General features: G+C 42.5%; 1 protein-coding gene across 1 annotated transcript in view; it reads left to right on the top strand.

The window, feature by feature from the left end:
* Positions 1-25,456, top strand: part of col9a2 (procollagen, type IX, alpha 2) — a 196,595-nt gene that overhangs the window by 61,664 nt on the left and 109,475 nt on the right. The window contains exon 9 of the mRNA XM_087976944.1: positions 24,691-24,744. Coding sequence (XP_087833070.1) covers positions 24,691-24,744 — 54 coding nt within the window. The remainder of the gene's footprint in view (positions 1-24,690; positions 24,745-25,456) is intronic.

The raw sequence follows: 25,456 nt of genomic DNA, 5'->3' as shown, positions 1-25,456 counted from the left end.
CACTGTCCAATCCTCCAATCACTGTCCAATCCTCCAATCACTGTCCAATCCTCCAATCACTGTCCAATCCTCCAATCACGGTCCAATCCTCCAATCACGGTCCAATCCTCCAATCACGGTCCAATCCTCCAATCACGGTCCAATCCTGTAATTGCTTTTCAATCCTCTAATCAGTGTCCAATCCTCCAATCATTGTCCAATCCTCCAATCATTGTCCAATCCTCCAATCACTGTCCAATCCTCCAATCACTGTCCAATCCTCCAATCACTGTCCAATCCTCCAATCACTGTCCAATCCTCCAATCACTGTCCAATCCTCCAATCACTGTCCAATCCAGTAATCAGTATACAATCCTCCAATCATTATCCAATCCTGTAATCGCTTTTCAATCCTCTAATCAGTGTCCAATCCTCTAATCACTGTCCAATCCTCTAATCACTGTCCAATCTTCCAATCACTGTCCAATCCTATATTCACTATCAAACCTAATCACTATCCATTGCTCTAATCACTGTCCAATCCAGTAATCCCTATACAATCCTCTAATCATTATCCAATCCTCTAATCACGATCCAATCCTGTAATCCCTATCCAATCCTCTAATCAGTGTCCAATCCTCCAATCACTGTCCAATCCTCTAATCATGATCCAATCCTGTCATTACTGCCCAATCCTGTAATCCATGTCCAATCATCTAATCACAATTCAATCCTCCAATCACTGTCCAATCCTCTAATCACGATCCAATCCTGTAATCCCTATCCAATCCTCTAATCGCTTTTAAATCCTGTAATCACTGTCCCATCATGTAATCACTGTCCAACCTAATCACTTTACAATCCTCTAATCACTGTCTAATCATCAAATCACTGTCCAATCCTCTAATCATTATGCAATCCGCTAATCACGATCCAATACTGTCATTACTGCACAATCCTGTAATCCATGTCCAATCATCTAATCACTGTCCAATCCTCTTATCACTGTCCAATCCTCTTATCACTGTCCAATCCTCTTATCACTGTCCAATCCTGTAATCACTGTCCAATCCTGTAATCACTGTCCAATCCTCCAATCACTGTCCAATCCTCCAATCACTGTCCAATCCTCCAATCACTGTCCAATCCTCTAATCACTGTCCAATCCTCTAATCACTGTCCAATCCTCTAATCACTGTCCAATCCAGTAATCAGTATACAATCCTCCAATCATTATCCAATCCTGTAATCCCTATCCAATCCTCTAATCGCTTTTCAATCCTCTAATCAGTGTCCAATCCTCTAATCACTGTCCAATCCTCTAATCACTGTCCAATCCTCTAATCACTGTCCAATCCTCTAATCACTGTCCAATCCTCTAATCACTGTCCAATCCTCTAATCACTGTCCAATCCTCTAATCACTGTCCAATCCTCCAATCACTGTCCAATCCTCAAATCACTGTCCAATCCAGTAATCAATATACAATCCTCCAATCATTATCCAATCCTGTAATCCCTATCCAATCCTCTAATCGCTTTTCAATCCTCTTATCAGTGTCCAATCCTCCAATCACTGTCCAATCCTCCAATCACTGTCCAATCCTCCAATCACTGTCCAATCCTCCAATCACTGTCCAATCCTCCAATCACTGTCCAATCCTCCAATCACTGTCCAATCCTCCAATCACTGTCCAATCCTCCAATCACTGTCCAATCCTCCAATCACTGTCCAATCCTCCAATCACTGTCCAATCCTCCAATCACTGTCCAATCCTCCAATCACTGTCCAATCCTCCAATCACTGTCCAATCCTCCAATCACTGTCCAATCCTCCAATCACTGTCCAATCCTCCAATCACTGTCCAATCCTCCAATCACTGTCCAATCCACCAATCACTGTCCAATCCACCAATCACTGTCCAATCCTCCAATCACTGTCCAATCCTCCAATCACTGTCCAATCCTCCAATCACTGTCCAATCCTCCAATCACTGTCCAATCCAGTAATCAGTATACAATCCTCCAATCATTATCCAATCCTGTAATCGCTTTTCAATCCTCTAATCAGTGTCCAATCCTCTAATCACTGTCCAATCCTGTAATCACTATTCAATCTTCCAATCACTGTCCAATCCTATATTCACTATCAAACCTAATCACTATCCATTGCTCTAATCACTGTCCAATCCAGTAATCCCTATACAATCCTCTAATCATTATCCAATCCTCTAATCACGATCCAATCCTGTAATCCCTATCCAATCCTCTAATCAGTGTCCAATCCTCCAATCACTGTCCAATCCTCTAATCATGATCCAATCCTGTCATTACTGCCCAATCCTGTAATCCATGTCCAATCATCTAATCACAATTCAATCCTCCAATCACTGTCCAATCCTCTAATCACGATCCAATCCTGTAATCCCTATCCAATCCTCTAATCGCTTTTAAATCCTGTAATCACTGTCCCATCATGTAATCACTGTCCAACCTAATCACTTTACAATCCTCTAATCACTGTCTAATCATCAAATCACTGTCCAATCCTCTAATCATTATGCAATCCGCTAATCACGATCCAATACTGTCATTACTGCACAATCCTGTAATCCATGTCCAATCATCTAATCACTGTCCAATCCTCTTATCACTGTCCAATCCTCTTATCACTGTCCAATCCTGTAATCACTGTCCAATCCTGTAATCACTGTCCAATCCTGTAATCACTGTCCAATCCTGTAATCACTGTCCAATCCTCCAATCGCTGTCCAATCCTCCAATCGCTGTCCAATCCTCCAATCGCTGTCCAATCCTCCAATCACTGTCCAATCCTCCAATCACTGTCCAATCCTCCAATCACTGTCCAATCCTCCAATCACTGTCCAATCCTCTAATCACTGTCCAATCCAGTAATCAGTATACAATCCTCCAATCATTATCCAATCCTGTAATCCCTATCCAATCCTCTAATCGCTTTTCAATCCTCTAATCAGTGTCCAATCCTCTAATCACTGTCCAATCCTCTAATCACTGTCCAATCCTCTAATCACTATTCAATCTTCCAATCACTATCCAATCCTGTAATCACTACTCAATCCTCTAATCACTGTCCAATCCTCCAATCACTGTCCAATCCTCCAATCACTGTCCAATCCTCGAATCACTGTCCAATCCAGTAATCAATATACAATCCTCCAATCATTATCCAATCCTGTAATCCCTATCCAATCCTCTAATCGCTTTTCAATCCTCTTATCAGTGTCCAATCCTCCAATCACTGTCCAATCCTCAAATCACGATCCAATCCTGGAATCATTATGCAATCCTCTAATCACGATCCAATCCTGTCATTACTGCCCAATCCTGTAATCCATGTCCAATCATCTAATCACAATTCAATCCACTAATCACTGTCCAAACCTCTAATCACTGTCCAATCCTCTAATCACGATCCAATCCTGTAATCCCTATCCAATCTAATCGCTTTTCAATCCTCTAATCACAGTCCAATCCTCCAATCACTGTCCAATCCTCTAATTATTATCCAATTCTCTAATCACGATCCAATCCTGTCATTACTGCCCAATCCTGCAATCCATGTCCAATCATCCAATCACAATTCAATACTGTAATCACTGTCCAATCCTCTAATCACTGTCGAATCCTCTAAGCACTGTCCAATCCTCTAATCATTATGCAATCCACTAATCACGATCCAATCCTGTCATTACTGCACAATCCTGTAATCCATGTCCAATCATCTAATCACTATTCAATCCTGTACTCACTGTCCAATCCTGTAATCACTGTCCAATCCTGTAATCACTACTCACTCTTCCAATCACTGTCCAATCCTATAATCACTGTCCAATGCTCTAATCACTGTCCAATCCTCTAATCACTGTCCAATCCTGTAATCCCTATACAATCCTCTAATCATTATCCAATCCTCTAATCCCGTTCCAATCCTTTAATCCCTATCCAATCCTCTAATCAGCGTCCAATCCTCCAATCACTGTCCAATCCTCTAATCACGATCAAATCCTGTAATCATTATGCATTCCTCTAATCACGATCCAATCCTGTCATTACTGCACAATCCTGTAATCCATGTCCAATCATCTAATCACTATTCAATCCTGTACTCACTGTCCAATCCTGTAATCACTGTCCAATCCTGTAATCACTACTCACTCTTCCAATCACTGTCCAATCCTCTAATCACTGTCCAATCCTCTAATCACTGTCCAATCCTCTAATCACTGTCCAATCCTCTAATCACTGTCCAATCCTCTAATCACTGTCCAATCCTCTAATCACTGTCCAATCCTGTAATCCCTATTCAATCCTCTAATCATTATCCAATCCTCTAATCCCGTTCCAATCCTTTAATCCCTATCCAATCCTCTAATCAGCGTCCAATCCTCCAATCACTGTCCAATCCTCTAATCACGATCAAATCCTGTAATCATTATGCATTCCTCTAATCATGATCCAGTCCTGTCATTACTGCCCAATCCTGTAATCCATGTCCAATCATCTAATCACAATTCAATCCTGTAATCACTGTCCAATCCTATAATCACTGTCGAATCCTCGAAGCACCGTCCAATCCTCGAAGCACCGTCCAATCCTCTAAGCACCGTCCAATCCTCTAAGCACCGTCCAATCCTCTAATCACTGTCCAATCCTCTAATCACTATTCAATCCTGAAATCACTGTCCAATCCTCTAATCATGATCCAATCCAGTAATCACTATACAATCCTCGAATCACGATCCAATCCTGTAATCCCTATCCATTCCTCTAATCGCTTTTCAATCCTGTAATCACTGTCCAGTCCTGTAATCACTGTCCCATCCTCTAATCACTGTCCAATCCTCTAATCATTATACAATCCTCTAGTCACGATCGAATCCTGTCATTACTGCACAATCCTGTAATCCATGTCCAATGATCTAATCACTATTCAATCCTATAATCACTATCCAATCCTGTAATCACTATTCAATCTTCCAATCACTGTCCAATCCTGTAATCAATATTCAATTCTAAAATCACTATCCAATCCTCGAATCACTGTCCAATCCTCTAATCACTGTCCAATCCAGTAGCCACTATACAATCATCTAATCATTATCCAATCCTCTAATCATTATCCAATCCTCTAATCATTATCCAATCCTCTAATCACGATCCAATCCTCTAATCACTTTTCAATCCTCTAATCACTGTCCAATCCTCTAATCACTGTCCAATCCTCCAATCACTGTCCAATCCTCCAATCACTGTCCAATCCTCCAATCACTGTCCAATCCTCCAATCACTGTACAATCCTCCAATCACTGTCCAATCCTCCAATCACTGTCCAATCCTCCAATCACTGTCCAATCCTCCAATCACTGTCCAATCCAGTAATCACTGTACAATCCTTTAATCACGATCCATTCCTGTGATCTCTGTCCAATTCTGTGATCTCTGTCCAATTCTGTGATCTCTGTCCAATTCTGTGATCTCTGTCCAATTCTGTGATCTCTGTCCAATTCTGTGATCTCTGTCCAATTCTGTGATCTCTGTCCAATTCTGTGATCTCTGTCCAATTCTGTGATCACTGTCCAATCCTCTGATCACTGTCCAATCCTCTGATCACTGTCCAATCCTCTGATCACTGTCCAATCCTCTAATCACTGTCCAATCCTCTAATCACTGTCCAATCCTCTAATCACTGTCCAATCCTCTAATCACTGTCCAATCCTCAAATCACCGTCCAATCTTCTAATTACCGTCCAATCTTCTAATTACCGTCCAATCCTCCAATCACCGTCCAATCCTCCAATCACTGTCCAATCCTCCAATCACTGTCCAATCCTCCAATCACTGTCCAATCCTCCAATCACTGTCCAATCCTCCAATCACTGTCCAATCCTCCAATCACTGTCCAATCCTCCAATCACTGTCCAATCCTCCAATCACTGTCCAATCCTCCAATCACTGTCCAATCCTCCAATCACGATCCATTCCTGTGATCTCTGTCCAATTCTGTGATCTCTGTCCAATTCTGTGATCTCTGTCCAATTCTGTGATCTCTGTCCAATTCTGTGATCTCTGTCCAATTCTGTGATCTCTGTCCAATTCTGTGATCACTGTCCAATCCTCTGATCACTGTCCAATCCTCTGATCACTGTCCAATCCTCTGATCACTGTCCAATCCTCTAATCACTGTCCAATCCTCTAATCACTGTCCAATCCTCAAATCACCGTCCAATCTTCTAATTACCGTCCAATCTTCTAATTACCGTCCAATCCTCCAATCACCGTCCAATCCTCCAATCACTGTCCAATCCTCCAATCACTGTCCAATCCTCCAATCACTGTCCAATCCTCCAATCACTGTCCAATCCAGTAATCACTGTACAATCCTTTAATCACGATCCATTCCTGTGATCTCTGTCCAATTCTGTGATCTCTGTCCAATTCTGTGATCTCTGTCCAATTCTGTGATCTCTGTCCAATTCTGTGATCTCTGTCCAATTCTGTGATCTCTGTCCAATTCTGTGATCTCTGTCCAATTCTGTGATCACTGTCCAATTCTGTGATCACTGTCCAATCCTCTGATCACTGTCCAATCCTCTGATCACTGTCCAATCCTCTAATCACTGTCCAATCCTCTAATCACTGTCCAATCCTCTAATCACTGTCCAATCCTCAAATCACCGTCCAATCTTCTAATTACCGTCCAATCTTCTAATTACCGTCCAATCTTCTAATCACCGTCCAATCCTCCAATCACCGTCCAATCCTCCAATCACCGTCCAATCCTCCAATCACCGTCCAATCCTCCAATCACCGTCCAATCCTCCAATCACCGTCCAATCCTCCAATCACCGTCCAATCCTCCAATCACCGTCCAATCCTCTAATCACTGTCTAATCCTCTAATCACTGTCCAATCCTCTAATCACTGTCCAATCCTCTAATCACTGTCTAATCCTCTAATCACTGTCTAATCCTCTAATCACTGTCTAATCCTCTAATCACTGTCTAATCCTCTAATCACTGTCTAATCACTGTCCAATCCTCTAATCATTATGCAATCCTCTAACCACGATGCAATCCTGTCATTACTGCCCAATCCTGTAATCCATGTCCAATCATCTAATCACTATTCAATCCTGTAATCACTGTCCAATCCTCTAATCACTGTCGAATCCTCTAAGCACTGCCCAATCCTGTAATCCATGTCCAATCGTCTAATCACGATCCAATCCTGTGATCACTGTCCAATTCCGTGATCTCTGTCCAATTCCGTGATCTCTGTCCAATCCTCCGATCACTGTCCAATCCTCCGATCACTGTCCAATCCTCCGATCACACTCCAATCCTCCGATCACTGTCCAATCCTCCGATCACTGTCCAATCCTCTGATCACTGTCCAATCCTCCGATCACTGTCCAATCCTCTAAGCACTGCCCAATCCTGTAATCCATGTCCAATCGTCTAATCACGATCCAATCCTGTGATCACTGTCCAATCCTGTGATCACTGTCCAATCCTGTGATCTCTGTCCAATCCTGTGATCTCTGTCCAATCCTGTGATCTCTGTCCAATTCCGTGATCTCTGTCCAATCCTCCGATCACTGTCCAATCCTCCGATCACTGTCCAATCCTCCGATCACTGTCCAATCCTCCGATCACTATACAATCCTTTAATCATGATCTAATCCTGTAATCCCTATCCAAACCTCTAATCGCTTTTCAATCCTGTAATCACTGTCCAATCCTGTAATCACTGTCCAATCCTGTAATCAGTATCCAATCCTGTGATCACTGTCGAATCCTCTAATCACTGTTCAATCATCTAAGCACTGTCGAATCCTCTAATCATTATGCAATCCTCTGATCACGATCCAATCCTGTCATTACTGCCCAATCCTGTAATCTATGTCCAATCCTGTAATCTATGTCCAATCCTGTAATCACTGTCCAATCCTGTAATCACTGTCCAATCTTCTAATCACTGTCCAATCTTCTAATCACTGTCCAATCCTCCAATCACTGTCCAATCCTCTAATCACTGTCCAATCCTCTAATCACTGTCCAATCCTCTAATCACTGTCCAATCCTCTAATCACTGTCCAATCCTCCAATCACTGTCCAATCCAGTAATCACTATACAATCCTTTAATCATGATCTAATCCTGTAATCCCTATCCAAACCTCTAATCGCTTTTCAATCCTGTAATCACTGTCCAATCCTGTAATCCGTATCCAATCCTGTAATCACTGTCGAATCCTCTAATCACTGTTCAATCATCTAAGCACTGTCGAATCCTCTAATCATTATGCAATCCTCTAATCACGATCCAATCCTGTCATTACTGCCCAATCCTGTAATCTATGTCCAATCATCTAATCACTATTCAATCTTCTAATCACTGTCCAATCTTCTAATCACTGTCCAATCCTCTAATCACTGTCCAATCCTCTAATCACTGTCCAATCCTCCAATCACGGTCCAATCCTCCAATCACGGTCCAATCCTCCAATCACGGTCCAATCCTCCAATCACGGTCCAATCCTCCAATCACGGTCCAATCCTCTAATGATTATCCAATCCTCTAATCACAATCCAATCATGTAATTCCTACCCAATCCTCTAATCGCTTTTCAATCCTCTAATCGCTTTTCAAACCTCTAATCACTGTCCAATCCTCCAATCACTGTCCAATCCTCTAATCGCTTTTCAATCCTTTAATTGCTTTTCTTTTTTTATAGATAAATTTATTAGAAATTTAACATTTTTAGAAGTTTACAAAAATAAACAAAACTCTCAAGTACAAACATTGATATACAATTAAATCTTAAATAAATAATAACCAAAATTTAACAAAAGAAAAATACCGAGAAAGAAAAAAAACAAAACTCAACTAACTACTAATCTAACCTACAACTAACCAGAGTGTATATTTAAGTCTCTTACAGTATTCAAATAAGAGAAAAAAAAAATACCAACGGTTAACACAGAAATTGGGTAGTGAGATACATGCTCGGAATGTGTTAAAATCAAATGTAACAAAACCCGTATTCGTGCGGAATTCCTCTCCCAAGGGGCCCCGGACCAGCCAGGTTCGTAATCTCAATTAAATAAAAGCCCTTGTTAGGATAGCCGAAATATCTGTATTCATATAATTCAAGAAGGGCTGCCATATTTTATGAAATAATTTGGTCTTTAAGTGCACCATATTTGTAAGGAAGTCAAGGGGAATACATTCCATAATTAATCTGTGCCAATTTGAAAGTCCGGGGGGCTCTCAGTCACCCAGTTTACCAAAATATGTTTTCTTGCACAGAAAGAGAGAATAGAAAATAATCTCTTCCCATGCATATCCAGGGAGGGTAAGTTCGAAAAGCCCAAAAGGAGAGATACAGGGTCCACTTTAATTTCCATTCCTAAAATTTCTGTCAGGGTACTTGCTACTTTAGTCCAGTATCTACGGATCTTATGACAGGTCCATAGGCAATGTACAAGAGTGCCCATCTCTATTTTACATTTGGGACACATTGGAGATGCTCCTGCCTTAAATTTTGCCAATCGATCCGGTGATGTATGGGCCCTATGAAGTATCTTCAGCTGGATAGCCTGAGTTCTGTTACACATGGTGATTCTTCTGGCATTTTCCCAAATGTCATTCCATGTTTCTATAGAGAGTTCTAGTCCCAAATCCTGATCCCATGTTTTAAGCAGATTGTCCATATCTCCCGATACTTCATCATGTAGTAAATGATAAATAGTACTGACGGTAGATACCCCCATTGGTCGTACTACTCTACATTCTCTATCTGATTTATAAAGACTATCTAATAACGTAGTCTTCTTCTGTATATAATCTCGAATTTGGAAGTATCGAAAGAGGTCTCCATTAGGTAATCCGAATTTCTGACGCAGCTGTTCAAAAGACATCAGGACCCCATCCTTAAATAGATCCCCTAGACATGAGATACCCCTGGATCTCCAGAGTTTAAAAGTGGCATCTGTAAACCCCGGTTGGAATCCCCATGCTCCCACTATCGGCGCATAGGGGGATGTTTTATGTGAGTTGCCCTCATTTTGCCGCATTATATTCCAAGCCTTGATTGTATTTAGTATTATAGGGTTTTTACAGTGATCCGTAATGATTTTCCTCTTGTCTGAAAATAAAAGGTTAATAAGTGGGCGTTTTACTTGAGAAGCCTCGATGTCCAGCCAGATTGATTGCGGGTCAGACAAGACTCAATCAGCTATGTAACTTAATAGGGAACTTAACTGATATTTCCTAAAATCTGGGAAGTCCAATCCTCCCCTTGCCTGTGGAAGCTGTAGCTTCTTCAGCTTAATGAGGGGCTGTCTATGATTCCAGATAAAGGAACCCAACCAGCCATACCATTTACGTAGTGCCAGCCTCGGCACCATCACCGGAAGCATTCTCATAGGGTATAGGAGACGGGGCAGGGCATTCATTTTAATTAGTGCTATTCTACCCAGCCAGGAAACTGGAAGGTCTCCCCATCGCTGGAGGTCCTGCCTTATCCTTTCCAGTAAATGCACAAAGTTAGCCTTGTATAACTGACCAAATAAAAATGCCTAAACATAGGAAACCCTCCAGGGACCACTGAAAGGGAAAGTGGGATCCGTCCACTAAGTGGGGTATCATCGCAAGGCCACCCATTGGCATAGCCTCCGATTTTGAGAAATTAATTTTATAGTCTGAGAATGCGCTAAATGTATTAATAACTTGGATTAAGCGAGGTACGGACATCAGAGGATTATTGAGGAATAGAAGAACATCATCTGCACAAAGGGTAATTTTATGTTTACCTGTACCAATTCTCGGGGCCGTTATATTAGGATCAGCCCATATAGCTTCTGCTAGTGATTCAATTATTAGCGTAAATAACAATGGTGAGAGAGGACATCCCTGACGGCAGCCCCTACCCACAATGAAGCTATTCGAACCTAATCCATTGGTAACCACAACTGCTTTGGGATCACTATACAATGTTGAGACCCATTTGGTAAACACCTTTCCAACGCCAAACCTTTCCAATGTGTAAAACAAATATGACCATTCAACCCTATCAAATGCCTTTTCCGTGTCTGATGAGACTACTACTCCTGGTATCTTTTCCTGATGGCAGGCTTGAATCATATTCAAAACCCTTCTAATATTATTGGAAGATCTATGGCCCTTAGTAAACCCCGTCTGATCCTCCTTTATGATATGTGGCAGTACCCTTTCTAGTCTCAATGCTAACGTTTTAGAAAGGATTTTAAAATCTACATTTAGCAAGGATATTGGTCTGTATGATGTACAATCTTCTGGATCCTTTCCTTTTTTAGGGATAAGAGAGATATTGCCTCTTTCAGCAAAGGCGGGAGACAGCCATCTCTGTATGCGTAGTTATACATATCCATAAGTGGACCAGCCAATATTCCTGTAAATTCTTTATAGAATTCAGCTTGAAAACCATCTGGGCCAGGTGCCTTACCGCTCTGAAGTTGCCTGATTGTGTCAAGTATTTCTTGGACTGTTAGGGGAGCATTTAAGACCGATACCTGTTCTGGAGTTAGGTCCAGAAAGGTCAAATTTTTAAAATATGATTGCATCTTCCTCGTCCTGTCTTCACAATCCTGCGATTTATATAAATCAGAATAAAATTTTCTAAAGATTGCATTAATCCTTTTTTGATCTTGAGTCAAAATACCCGTACTTTCCTTGATAGACGTGATAGTTTGAGGGGCCTTTTTTTTCTTTGCAAGAAATGCTAAGTATCTACCCGGTTTATCGCCAAATTGATAGAAACTTTGTTTTGCAAATAATATTTCCCTCTTAACCGTTTGGATAAGCGTGGTGGTCAGAGCTGTCCTAAGGGCTGTAATCCTTTGCAATATGATAATAGAAGGTCTATCAGCGTATGCTGTTACAGCTGCTTTTAAGCGAGCTTCGAGCAGACGCTGATGTTCTCCCTTTAATTTTTTCTGGGTCGCTGAGTAGGAAATGATCAAACCTCGCACGTAAGCTTTGATGGTCTCCCACATCATTGATGGGTTGCTAGCCGTACCTAAATTAATTTCTAAAAAAGTTTTAAATTCTTGAGAGAAGTACTTTACAAATTTACTATCTTTCATCAGGAAGGGGTCCATATGTCAATGCCGAAGGGATGTCCCGTTGTTCCTCGCCTTGATTTCCACATATACAGCAGCGTGGTCGGAAATTGCTATACTACCTATTTTACAGGATGATATGGAATTTTAAAAAATCGAGGGGGCAAAAAACATCAATTCTAGTATGACATTTATGTGGATTGGAGTAAAAAGAAAAATCGCTGCCTTGTGGATGAAGACATCTCCATACATCTACTAATCCTAATTCTTTGTTCAGTTCCACCAATTGTCTAGATCTGGGAGATACTCCTGCAGTACTCTTGGGAATCCTATCTATTTCCGGATCCATAATACAATTAAAGTCTCCCCCTATAATTATATGACGGGCACCAAGAGCCATCAATTTTGAGAAGGCTTCCGTTATAAATTTAAAGGGGTGTGCCGGGGGTGTTCCTCTCCATTTATAAGGGCTTTAATCAGAATATATCATCCAGATTCATCTTTTATCTGATTTAGGATTTTGAAAGGGAGATGCTTCCGAATAAGAATAACAACTCCCCTGCTTTTTGAGCTAAAAGAAGAAAAAAAGGCCTGATCAAATCCACCCTGTCATAATTTCAAGTGTTCTTTATCCAACAGGTGTGTCTCCTGTAGGAGAGCTATATCAACTCTTTCTTTCTTGAGATTTGATAATATTTTCTTCTTTTTGACTGGTGAATTACTCCCCTTGACATTCCAGGTGCACCACTTAACCAACTGATCAACCATAATCGTCCGGGCAAATCCGAGACCCCTCGGGAGAAGAAACCCTATCCAGAACATCTCGAGCATAGAGCATATAAAATTCACAAAAATAAAGGCTCTCCACTACACTCACAACAGTATAATAAAAAACTATTTCTAAATAATAAAAAAAAACGTATTTAAATGGAGATTTTCCCCCTTGTTCCCACAGGGTGTCACTTCCTTTCCAAAGGTCCATCGTATCCTCTCCCAACCAGTGGCCCACCCTTGACCCAGGCGCTCCTCAATAGGATGAGGAGAATTCAAATATACTACAAAGCGAGAGTTAACAGTGAGCACCCTACCCCCATCCCCCCACCCACACCAACAGCTGGATATATTTGGTAATGTTAATACCATGTTTAAACATATATAACTATAAAATTACAACCTCAACAAATAATAATTAAATATAATAATACAAAATAACAAGGGAAAACACCCCTGCTCCTAGAGACAGAGGTAAAATAGAATAAGGTAACCACCTCCCCCCACCAACATTAACTAGACCCCCCCGGCTTATATATATAGAATAATTAAAAAAACCCAAGGGGGAGGAGAAAATCGTTAAGTAGAGAACAAGATAATATTAAACAGTAAGGTAAAAAAAAAGGATGGGATATAAACCGGAGTGGGGGGGGGGGAGGCAAACCAACATCCATTATCTCTTACAATTTATCTAAGAGAGTCCAAAAATTCTTTAGCCTTTTCCGGCGATCCAAAGTTATAACGGATCTTCATGGTTAAAGCGTATCATCGCTGGGTGGCGTAAGGAGTACTGAATATTTAAGTCCCTTAAACACTTTTTCGCCTCATCGAATGCCTTCCTCTTTCAGACCAGAGCTGGGGAAAAGTCCTGGAATAACATGATCTTGGATCCTTTGTAGATCATGTCTTGGGAATCTTTTCCAAGATTTCTAGAGGCTTCTAGGAGTATCTGCCTCTCCTTATAGCTTTGCAGCCGGAACAGGACCGGGCGGGGACGCTGGTTCGAGCCGGGACCGTGTATTGCAACCCGGTAGGCCCATTCTACCCTTACCTGGCCTGATCCAGCCTCCAGATTTAAAAGCTGTGGCAGCCACTGCTCGAGAAACGCTGTAAACTGGCCGCCTTCTTCCCATTTGGGAAGGCCCAGCAAACGAATATTTTTTCGACGACCTTGATTATCGAGGTCGTCAATGTGATTCTCTAAGGTCCAGACTCGCTGTTCGAGAGTCCGGACCCGATCCACGGCTGATTGCGCTGTAGTTTCGGAGTTCGCGGCCTTTAGCTCTGCCCGTCCGACTCGGCGCTCGATTTCCTTAATGTCTCGGTCGTGCTTTTGCAGCGCGGCCGAGAGTGAGTCCCATCGACTTCGGCATTCTTCAATAAAAGCGTCGGTCTTCGCATCCAGTTTGGAGATTATTTTCGCGAGGCTCGCCACCGTAGGTAAATCCCCCGGGGCAGCTGCGGACGCCTCTGCTGTAGCTAGAGAGGGTGGGGGACGGGTTCCTGCTTGCTGAGAGCTGCGGGCTCCCTTCCCTTTAGTCATTTTTACTGAAGATTAGATTGTTTAAAATTAATACTAAGCAACTAATTAAATTAAACAGCTATTTTAAATGATTTGGTGAGTGTGGTGGGGGTGGGTGGCCTTCTTTGCCCAAGTCTTGGAAGGAGCACTACAGACTCAGACTTGCTGGGTCGCCGCCATCTTGGATCCCCCAATCGCTTTTCAATCCTCTAATCGCTTTTCAATCCTCTAATCACTGTCCAATCCTCTAATCACTGTCCAACCTAATCACTGTCGAATCCACTAATCACTGTCGAATCCACTAATCACTGTCGAATCCACTAATCACTGTCGAATCCACTAATCACTGTCGAATCCACTAATCACTGTCGAATCCACTAATCACTGTCGAGTCCTCTAATCACGGTCGAATCCTCAAGTCACTATCGAATCCTCAAGTCACTATCGAATCCTCTAGTCACTGTCGAAACCTCTAGTCTCTGTTGAATCCTCTACTCACTGTCGAATCCTCGAGTCACTGTCCAATCCTCTAATCACTGTCCAATCTTCTAATAACTATCCAATCACTGTCCAATCCTCGAATCACTGTCCAATCCTCGAATCACTGTCCAATCCTCGAATCACTGTCCAATCCTCGAATCACTGTCCAATCCTCGAATCACTGTCCAATCCTCCAATCACTGTCCAATCCTCCAATCACTGTCCAATCCTCCAATCACTGTCCAATCCTCCAATCACTGTCCAATCCTCCAATCACTGTCCAATCCTCCAATCACTGTCCAATCCTCCAATCACTGTCCAATCCTCCAATCACTGTCCAATCACCCAATCACTGTCCAATCACCCAATCACTGTCCAATCCTCCAATCACTGTCCAATCCTCCAATCACTGTCCAATCCTCCAATCACTGTCCAATCCTCCAATCACTGTCCAATCCTCTAATCATTATCCAATCCCCTAATCACGATCCAATCCTGTAATCCATATCCAATGCTCTAATCGCTTTTCAACCCTCTAATCACTGTCCAATCCTCCAATCACTGTCCAATCCTCTAATCACTGTCCAATCCAGTAATCACTACACAATCCTCTAATCCTCATCCAATCCTCTAATCGCTTTTCAATCCACAAATCACTGTCCAATCCTCAAATCGCTTTCCAATCCTCCAATCACTGTCCAATCCTCCAATCACTGTCCAATCCTCCAATCACTGTCCAATCCTCCAATCACTGTCCAATCCTCCAATCACTGTCCAATCCTCCAATTACTGTCCAATCCTCCAATTACTGTCCAATCTTCCAATCACTGTCCAATCCTCCAATCACTGTCCAATCCTCCAATCACTGTCCAATCCTCCAATCACTGTCCAATCCTCCAATCACTGTCCAATCCTCCAATCACTGTCCAATCCTCCAATCACTGTCCAATCCTCTAATTACTGTCCAATCCAGTAATCACTATACAATCCTCTAATCATTATCCAATCCTCTAATCACGATCCAATCCTGTAATCATGATCCAATCCTCAAATCGCTTTCCAATCCTCCAATCACTGTCCAATCTTCCAATCACTGTCCAATCCTCCAATCACTGTCCAATCCTCCAATCACTGTCCAATCCTCCAATCACTGTCCAATCCTCTAATTACTGTCCAATCCAGTAATCACTATACAATCCTCTAATCATTATCCAATCCTCTAATCACGATCCAATCCTGTAATCATGATCCAATCCTCAAATCGCTTTCCAATCCTCCAATCACTGTCCAATCTTCCAATCACTGTCCAATCCTCCAATCACTGTCCAATCCTCCAATCACTGTCCAATCCTCCAATCACTGTCCAATCCTCCAATCACTGTCCAATCCTCCAATCACTGTCCAATCCTCCAATCACTGTCCAATCCTCCAATCACTGTCCAATCACCCTATCACTGTCCAATCACCCAATCACTGTCCAATCCTCCAATCACTGTCCAATCCTCCAATCACTGTCCAATCCTCCAATCACTGTCCAATCCTCCAATCACTGTCCAATCCTCCAATCACTGTCCAATCCTCTAATCATTATCCAATCCCCTAATCACGATCCAATCCTGTAATCCATATCCAATGCTCTAATCGCTTTTCAACCCTCTAATCACTGTCCAATCCTCTAATCACTGTCCAATCCAGTAATCACTACACAATCCTCTAATCCTCATCCAATCCTCTAATCGCTTTTCAATCCACAAATCACTGTCCAATCCTCAAATCGCTTTCCAATCCTCCAATCACTGTCCAATCCTCCAATCACTGTCCAATCCTCCAATCACTGTCCAATCCTCCAATTACTGTCCAATCTTCCAATCACTGTCCAATCCTCCAATCACTGTCCAATCCTCCAATCACTGTCCAATCCTCCAATCACTGTCCAATCCTCCAATCACTGTCCAATCCTCCAATCACTGTCCAATCCTCCAATCACTGTCCAATCCTCCAATCACTGTCCAATCCTCCAATCACTGTCCAATCCTCTAATTACTGTCCAATCCAGTAATCACTATACAATCCTCTAATCATTATCCAATCCTCTAATCACGATCCAATCCTGTAATCATGATCCAATCCTCAAATCGCTTTCCAATCCTCCAATCACTGTCCAATCTTCCAATCACTGTCCAATCCTCCAATCACTGTCCAATCCTCTAATCACTGTCCAATCCTCTAATCACGATCCAATGCTGTCATTACTGCCCAATCCTGTAATCCATGTCCAATCATCTAATCGCTATTCAATCCTGTAATCACTGTCCAATCCTGTAATCACTGTCCAATCCTGTAATCACGATACAATCCTCTAATCCTCATGCAATCCTCTAATCGCTTTTCAATCCACGAATCACTGTCTAATCCTCCAATCACGGTCCCATCCAGTGATCACTGTCCAATCCTGTGATCACTGTCCAATCCTGTGATCACTGTCCAATCCTCCAATCACTGTCCAATCCTCCAATCACTGTCCAATCCTCTAATCACTGTCCAAACCAGTAATCACTATACAATCCTCTAATCATTATCCAATCCTCTAATAATGATCCAATCCTCTAATCACAATCCAATCCTCAAATCGCTTTTCAATCCCCTAATCAGTATCGAATCCTCCAATCACAATCCAATCCACTAATCTCTGTCCAATTCTCTAATCACTGTCCAAACGATTCACTGTCCAATGCTCTAATCACTGTCCAATGCTCTAATCACTGTCCAATGCTCTAATCACTGTCCAATGCTCTAATCACTGTCCAATCCTCTAATCACTGTCCAATCCTCCGATCACTGTCGAATCCTCCGATCACGGTCCAATCCTGTGATCACTGTCCAATCCTGTGATCACTGTCCAATCCTGTGATCACTGTCCAATCCTGAAATCTCGATCCAATCCTGTCATTACTGCCCAATCGTAATCACTGTCCAATCTTGTAATCACTATTCAATCCTCCAATCACTGTCCAATGCTCTAATCACTGTCCAATGCTCTAATCACTGTCCAACGCTCTAATCACTGTCCAACGCTCTAATCACTGTCCAACGCTCTAATCACTGTCCAACGCTCTAATCACTGTCCAATCCTCTAATCACTGTCCAATCCTGTAATCACTGTCCAATCCTGTAATCACTGTCCAATCCTGTAATCACTGTCCAATCCTGTAATCACTGTCCAATCCTCCAATCACTGTCCAATCCTCCAATCACTGTCCAATCCTCCAATCACTGTCCAGTCCTCCAATTACTAACCAATCCTCGAATCACTTTCCAATCCTCTAATCACTCTCTAATCCTCCAATCACTCTCTAATCCTCCAATCAATATCTAATCTCCTAATCACTGTCCATTCATGTAATTACTGTGCAATAGTCTAATCACTATCCAATCCTCGAATCGCTTTTCAATCCTCGAATCGCTTTTCAATCCTCGAATCGCTTTTCAATCCTCGAATCGCTTTTCAATCCTCGAATCACTGTCCAATCCTCTAATCACTGTCCAATCCTCTAATCACTGTCCAGTCCTCTATTCACTGTCCAATCATATAATCCTTGTCCTCTAATCCTTGTCCTCTAATCACTGTCCAGTCCTCTATTCACTGTCCAATCATATAATCCTTGTCCAATCCTCTAATCCCTGTCCAATCCTCTAATCACTGTCCAATCCTCTAATCACTGTCCAGTCCTCTATTCACTGTCCAATCATATAATCCTTGTCCAATTCTCTAATCCCTGTGCAATCCTCTAATCCCTGTGCAATCCTCTAATCACGGTCCAATCCTGTAATCAATGTCCAATCCTCTAATCCCTGTCCAATCCTCCAATCCCTGTCCAATCCTCCAATCCCTGTCCAATCCTCCAATCACTGTCCAATCCTCCAATCCCTGTCCAATCCTCCAATCACTGTCCACTCCTCTAATCACTGTCCACTCCTCTAATCACTGTCCACTCCTCTAATCACTGTCCACTCCTCTAATCACTGTCCACTCCTCTAATCACTGTCCAATCCTCTAATCCCTGTCCAATCCTCTAATCCATGTCCAATCCTCTAATCCCTGTCCAGTCCTCTATTCACTGTCCAATCATATAATCCTTGTCCAATCCTCTAATCCCTGTGCAATCCTGTAATCAATGTCCAATCCTCTAATCCCTGTCCAATCCTCTAATCCCTGTCCAATCCTCTAATCCCTGTCCAATCCTCTAATCCCTGTCCAATCCTCCAATCCCTGTCCAATCCTCCAATCCCTGTCCAATCCTCCAATCCCTGTCCAATCCTCCAATCCCTGTCCAATCCTCCAATCACTGTCCAATCCTCCAATCCCTGTCCAATCCTCCAATCCCTGTCCAATCCTCCAATCCCTGTCCAATCCTCCAATCCCTGTCCAATCCTCCAAACACTGTCCAATCCTCCAAACACTGTCCAATCCTCCAAACACTGTCCAATCCTCCAAACACTGTCCAATCCTCCAATCACTGTCCAATCCTCCAATCACTGTCCAATCCTCCAATCACTGTCCACTCCTCCAATCCCTGTCCACTCCTCTAATCCCTGTCCAATCCTCTAATCCCTGTCCAATCCTCTAATCCCTGTGCAATCCTCTAATCCCTGTGCAATCCTCTAATCACGGTCCAATCCTGTAATCAATGTCCAATCCTCTAATCCCTGTCCAATCCTCTAATCCCTGTCCAATCCTCCAATCCCTGTCCAATCCTCCAATCCCTGTCCAATCCTCGAGGAGAAAGTGAGGTCTGCAGATGCTGGAGATCAAAGTTGAAACTTTATTGCTGGAACAGCACAGCAGGTCAGGCAGCATCCAGGGAACAGGAGATTCGACGTTTCGGGCACAGGCCCTTCTTCAGGCCATTCCTGAAGAAGGGCCTGTGCCCGAAACGTCGAATCTCCTGTTCCCTGGATGCTGCCTGACCTGCTGTGCTGTTCCAGCAATAAAGTTTCAACCCTGTCCAATCCTCCAATCCCTGTCCAATCCTCCAATCCCTGTCCAATCCTCCAATCACTGTCCAATCCTCCAATCCCTGTCCAATCCTCCAATCCCTGTCCAATCCTCCAATCCCTGTCCAATCCTCCAATCCCTGTCCAATCCTCCAATCCCTGTCCAATCCTCCAATCCCTGTCCAATCCTCCAATCCCTGTCCAATCCTCCAATCCCTGTCCAATCCTCCAAACACTGTCCAATCCTCCAAACACTGTCCAATCCTCCAAACACTGTCCAATCCTCCAAACACTGTCCAATCCTCCAATCACTGTCCAATCCTCCAAACACTGTCCAATCCTCCAAACACTGTCCAATCCTCCAAACACTGTCCAATCCTCCAAACACTGTCCAATCCTCCAATCACTGTCCAATCCTCCAATCACTGTCCAATCCTCCAATCACTGTCTAATCCTCCAATCACTGTCCAATCCTCTAATCCCTGTCCAATCCTCTAATCCCTGTCCAATCCTCTAATCCCTGTCCAATCCTCAAATCCCTATCCACTCCTCTAAATCACTGTCCAAACCTCTAATCATTATCCAATCCTGTAATCACTGTCCAATCCTGTAATAAGTATCTAATCAGTATCCCAAGCTGTGATCACTGTCCAATCCTCTAATCCCTATCTAATCCTCTAATCACTGTCCAATCCTCTAATCCCTATCAATCCTCTAATCCCTATCAATCATCTAATCACTATCCAATCCTGTAAACACTATCCAATCCGCTAATCACTGTCCAATCCTGTAATAAGTATCTAATCAGTATCCCAAGCTGTAATCACTGTCCAATCCTGTAATCACTGTCCAATCCTCTAATCCCTATCTAATCCTCCAATCACTGTCCAATCCTCTAATCCCTATCAATCCTCTAATCCCTATCAATCCTCTAATCCCTATCAATCCTCTAATCACTGTCCAATCATCTAATCACTATCCAATCCTGTAAACATTATCCAATCCTCTAATCACTATCCAATCCTCTAATCACTGTCCAATCCTGTAATCACTGTCCAATCCTGTAATCACTCAACTCCTATTCATTATCCAATTCTCTACTCTCGATTCAGTCCCCTGTTCACCATCCAGTCCTCTGATCATTATCAAGCCTCTGTGCATTCTCCAATCTACTGCTTACTAACTAATCCTATCTCCCCAATCCTGTATTCTGTACCCAATCCTGTATTCTGTACCCAATCCTGTATTCTGTACCCAATCCTGTATTCTATACCCAATCCTGTATTCTGTACCCAATCCTATATTTACTATCCAATCCTCCATTCACTGTCCAAGCCTGGATTCGTTACCAAATCCTCTATGCACTACCAAATCCTGTATTCACTTTATAATTCACTGATTGGAGACAGGTACTGTCTTCCGCTGGTTATGTGGGCTAAAAAGGAGATACATCATTTTTATTGCTAATTTGGCCAAAACCAACTCTTGGAAAAACCACTCATGTTTTAGAAATCAGAATATTTACCTTCACTCTTGAGGCCACAAGGATCAGTGATTTGGATGCAAGCATAGGAGTCACAGTTAGTAAGTTTGCAAATGACACCAAAATTGGAGGTGTAGTGGACAGCAAAGAAGGTTACCTCAGATTACAACGGGATCTTGATCAGATGGGCCAATGGAGTTTAATTTCGACAGAAGTGGCAAATGGAGTTTAATTTAGATAAATGCAAGGTGCTGCATTTTGGGAAAGCAAACCTTAACAAGACTTATACACTTAATGGTAAGGTCCTAGGGAGTGTTGCTGAACAAAGTGACCTTGGAGTGCAGGTTCATAGCACCATGAAAGTAGAGTCCCAGGTAGATAGGATAGTGGTATGTTTTTCTTCATTGGTCAGAATATTGAGTATGGGAGTTGGAAGGTCATGTTGTGGCTGTACAGGACATTGATTAGGCCACTTTTGGAACATTGCATGCAATTCTGGTCTCCTTCCTATCGGAAGGATGTTGTGAAACTTGAAAGGGTTCAGAAAAGATTTACAAGGATATTGCCAGGGTTGTAGGATTTGAGCTATAAGGAGAGGTTGAACAGGCTGGAGCTGTTTTCCTTGGAGCATCAGAGGCTGAGGGTTGACCTCATAGAGGTTTATAAAATCATGAGGGGCATGGATAGGATAGATAGACAAAGTCTCTTCCCTGGGTTGTGGAGAGTCCAGAGCTCGAGGGCATCGGTTTAGGGTGAGAGGAGAAATATATTAAAGAGACATAAGGGGCATCTTTTTCACACAGCAGGTGGTACGTGTATGGAATGAGATGCCAGAGGAAGTGGTGGAGGCTGGTACAATTGCAACATTTAAAATCTGGATGAATCGGAAGGGTTTGGAGGGATATGGGCCCGGTGCTGGCAGGCAGGACTAGATTAGGTTGGGACATCTGGTCAGCATGGATGAGTTGGACCAAAGTGTCTGTTTCTGTGCTGTACATGTCTATGACTCTATAACTGGATGTAACTAGTTAATGACTTTTTTTTTGCCTTTGGGAAGTTTGCATTGAGCTGCCGTCTTGAACCATTATAGTCCTTGGGGTGTAGCTCCGCTTACTGTGCTATTAAGGACTGAGTTCCAGGAGTTTTGAGATCAACAGCACAAAAAAAGACCCTTCGGCCCATAGCATTAGCACTGGTCAGAAACAACCCCTTAACTACAATATTCTAATCCTATTTCCAGCATTTGTATGAATTACCATCACAAGTGCACATTTAATACTTCTTAAATGTTATGCGGGTTTCTGCCTGTACCATCTTTATAGGCACTGAGTTCCAGACTCCCACCACCCTCTGGCTGATAAAACTATTCCTCATCTCCTCTGCACCTTCTGCCCCTTACCTTCAATCTAGGCCTCCTTGTCATTGATCCCTCCATCAAAGGGGAGAGTTTCTTCCTGTCTATCTATGCCCCTCATAACTTTGTACATCTCAATCATGTCCCCTCTCAGTCTCCTCTGCTCCAAGGAATACAATCTCAGTCTGTCCAGTCTCTATTCATAACTAAAACTCTTCAGCCCAGACAACATCCTCGTAAATCTGCTCTGTACTGTCTCCAGTGCTACCACATTCCTTCTGTAATATGACTTCCAGAAATGTACACCGTTCTCTATAGCTGTGGTCTAACCAATGTTTTTGTATAGTTCCAGCGTAACCCCTCTGCTCTTAAATTTTATTTCTTGACTAATAAAGGCAAATGTAGTATATGTCCTCTCAACCACTTTATCACCTTTTCTGATGTTTTAAGGGACCAGTGTATCTGCACACCAAGGCCCCTTTGATTCTTTGTGCTTCCCAGGGTCCTCCTGTTCATCGTATATTCTCATGTTTGTCCTGCCCAAGTATATCACCTCACATTTATTCAAATTGAATTCCAATTGCCACTGATCTGCCCATCTGACCAGCCCATCTATATCCTTTATAGCCTAAGGCTATGCTCCTCACTATTTACCACCCAACAATTTTTGTATCAACTGTGAAATTTTTGATCAACCTTCCTACATTAAAGTCTAAATCATTTATTTAAACCACAAATAGCAAAGACCCCTGCACTGACCCCTGTGAGACCCCAGTGAACACAGTCTTCCAGTCAGAAAAACAATCCTCAACCGTCACCTTCTGCTTCCTGCCACTCGACCAATTCTGGATTCAGTTTGCCAAAATTCCTTGGATTCCATGAGTTATTACCTTGGCTATCAAGCTCCCATGCAGGACCTTAGCAAAAGCCTTGCTGAAGTCCAAATGAAGGAATTATGATATCATTCCAAGTTAGAGTGCTCTGTAGTTGTGAAGGGAACTTGCAGACGAGAGTTTCCTATGTGTCTGTTGTTTTTGTTTGTGTAGGTGCTTGAGGTGACAGGCTTGGAAGGTGTAGTTTAAGGAGCCTTGATCCGTTGTGGCAGCACACCTTGTGATGGTACACATGTGTACACTGGCAGTAAACATCGTGAATGTTGATGGTGGTGAATGTGGTCCCAGTCAAAGCAGGTTGCTTTGTCCTGAAAGATAACGAGCTTCATGAATTAATGCTGCACTCATCCCGACCAATGGAGAGCATTCTGTTTATGGTATTTATATGGCTGGTCCAGTTCAGTTTCTGATCATGATAGCCCCCAGAATCTTAATGGTGAAGGATTCAGTGATGGTATTGAATAGGATGGGGAGATTGTTGGAGATGATCATGACCTGTCACTTGTTTGGCTTGAATATTACTTCCAACTTGTCAGCCCAAGCCAGAATGTTGTCCAGGTCTTGCTTCATGCAGGCACAGATTTCTTCATTATCTTCGGTTGGGTTTTTATGGCTTCATTTCTTTTATTGCACACTTCCCTACCTTATTTTCTACCTGTCATTAATGAGCAGTCTTTTTCACAGCATTGAACCTGCACTCTTGAGGTTGTGGAAGGTGCTATATAAATGCAAGTCTTCCCCTTTCTTTGTATACAATGTTTAGAATACAATGTTTTGATCCCATTCCTTATCTACCATCTACCATTCTTCTTTGGAAATTGTTCAACTCCTGAGTGTCACACCATTTCTTTTGCCCATACACCAGATGATTTCACCCTTCCCCTCCTACACTGTGTCTTTTCCACCACTGTCTCCCACCACTGCTCAACTATCAAAACCACACACTCTGCAACTTCATTCCACCACAATTTTCTACTGTGCCAAATTCATTATTGTTACTGAACTGACCATTTGTTTACAGTTAAGGCCTAGTTGTGCTGCTACAATTCATGAACTGATTTATCTTGAAGGGTGCAGCAGGACAGATTGGAGCAATTGGCCGACCAGGACCACCAGGTCAACAGGTATGCCAGCATATTTCCAAGTTTATCTTTGCAAGTTGCATGTTATTAATGAACATAATAGCTTATTATCTAACATGAAGGTATTTGATGTCTTTCGGTAACTTTGTCCATGTGTCCTGCAGGAAAATACATGGCTTTCTGAGAGGTGCTATATGTGCAAAATGTCTGTAGTCAGGTACTTAGCTTAACTGATGAGTTATGAGATAGAATAAACAACAATCTACTGGCTAAAATGTAACCTAAAAATTGACATCGTTTAATTGTAGACTCTCAGAACCTTCAAAGTAAGTTACTGGTGGAATGTAATTGACTAGTGTAAATGGTTTGTGTTCACAATAACAGATACCCAACATTGAGTTGCAGGCACATCTAATTGCAAACGGTGACCCACCTTTCAACTTGAAAGGATGCAAATCCTATAGTCAGAGTAGATTGGTGGAGTCAAGATGTCATGTTGCAGCTTTATAAAACTTTGGTCAGGCCAAAGAATTGTATTGTATTCAGCTCTGGTCGCCACATGACAGGGAGGATGTGGTGGCTTTTGAGAGGGTGCAGAAGAGGTTTACCAGGATGCTGCCTGCATTAGAGGGCATGAGCTATAAGGAGAAGCTAGAAAAACTCGGGTTCTTTTCTCTTGAGTGGCGCTGGCTGAGGCAAGACTTCATAGAAGTCTCTAAGATAATGAGGTGCATCGATATGGTTGACAATCAGA

This window comes from Chiloscyllium plagiosum, unplaced genomic scaffold, assembly GCF_037043375.1.
Source record: "Chiloscyllium plagiosum isolate Xiang-an unplaced genomic scaffold, Cpla_swu_hap1 HiC_scaffold_30, whole genome shotgun sequence".
NCBI classification, from domain to species: Eukaryota; Metazoa; Chordata; class Chondrichthyes; order Orectolobiformes; family Hemiscylliidae; genus Chiloscyllium; species Chiloscyllium plagiosum.
Note: the sequence above shows the minus strand (reverse complement) of the source record. Positions and strands in the feature narration are given on the sequence as shown.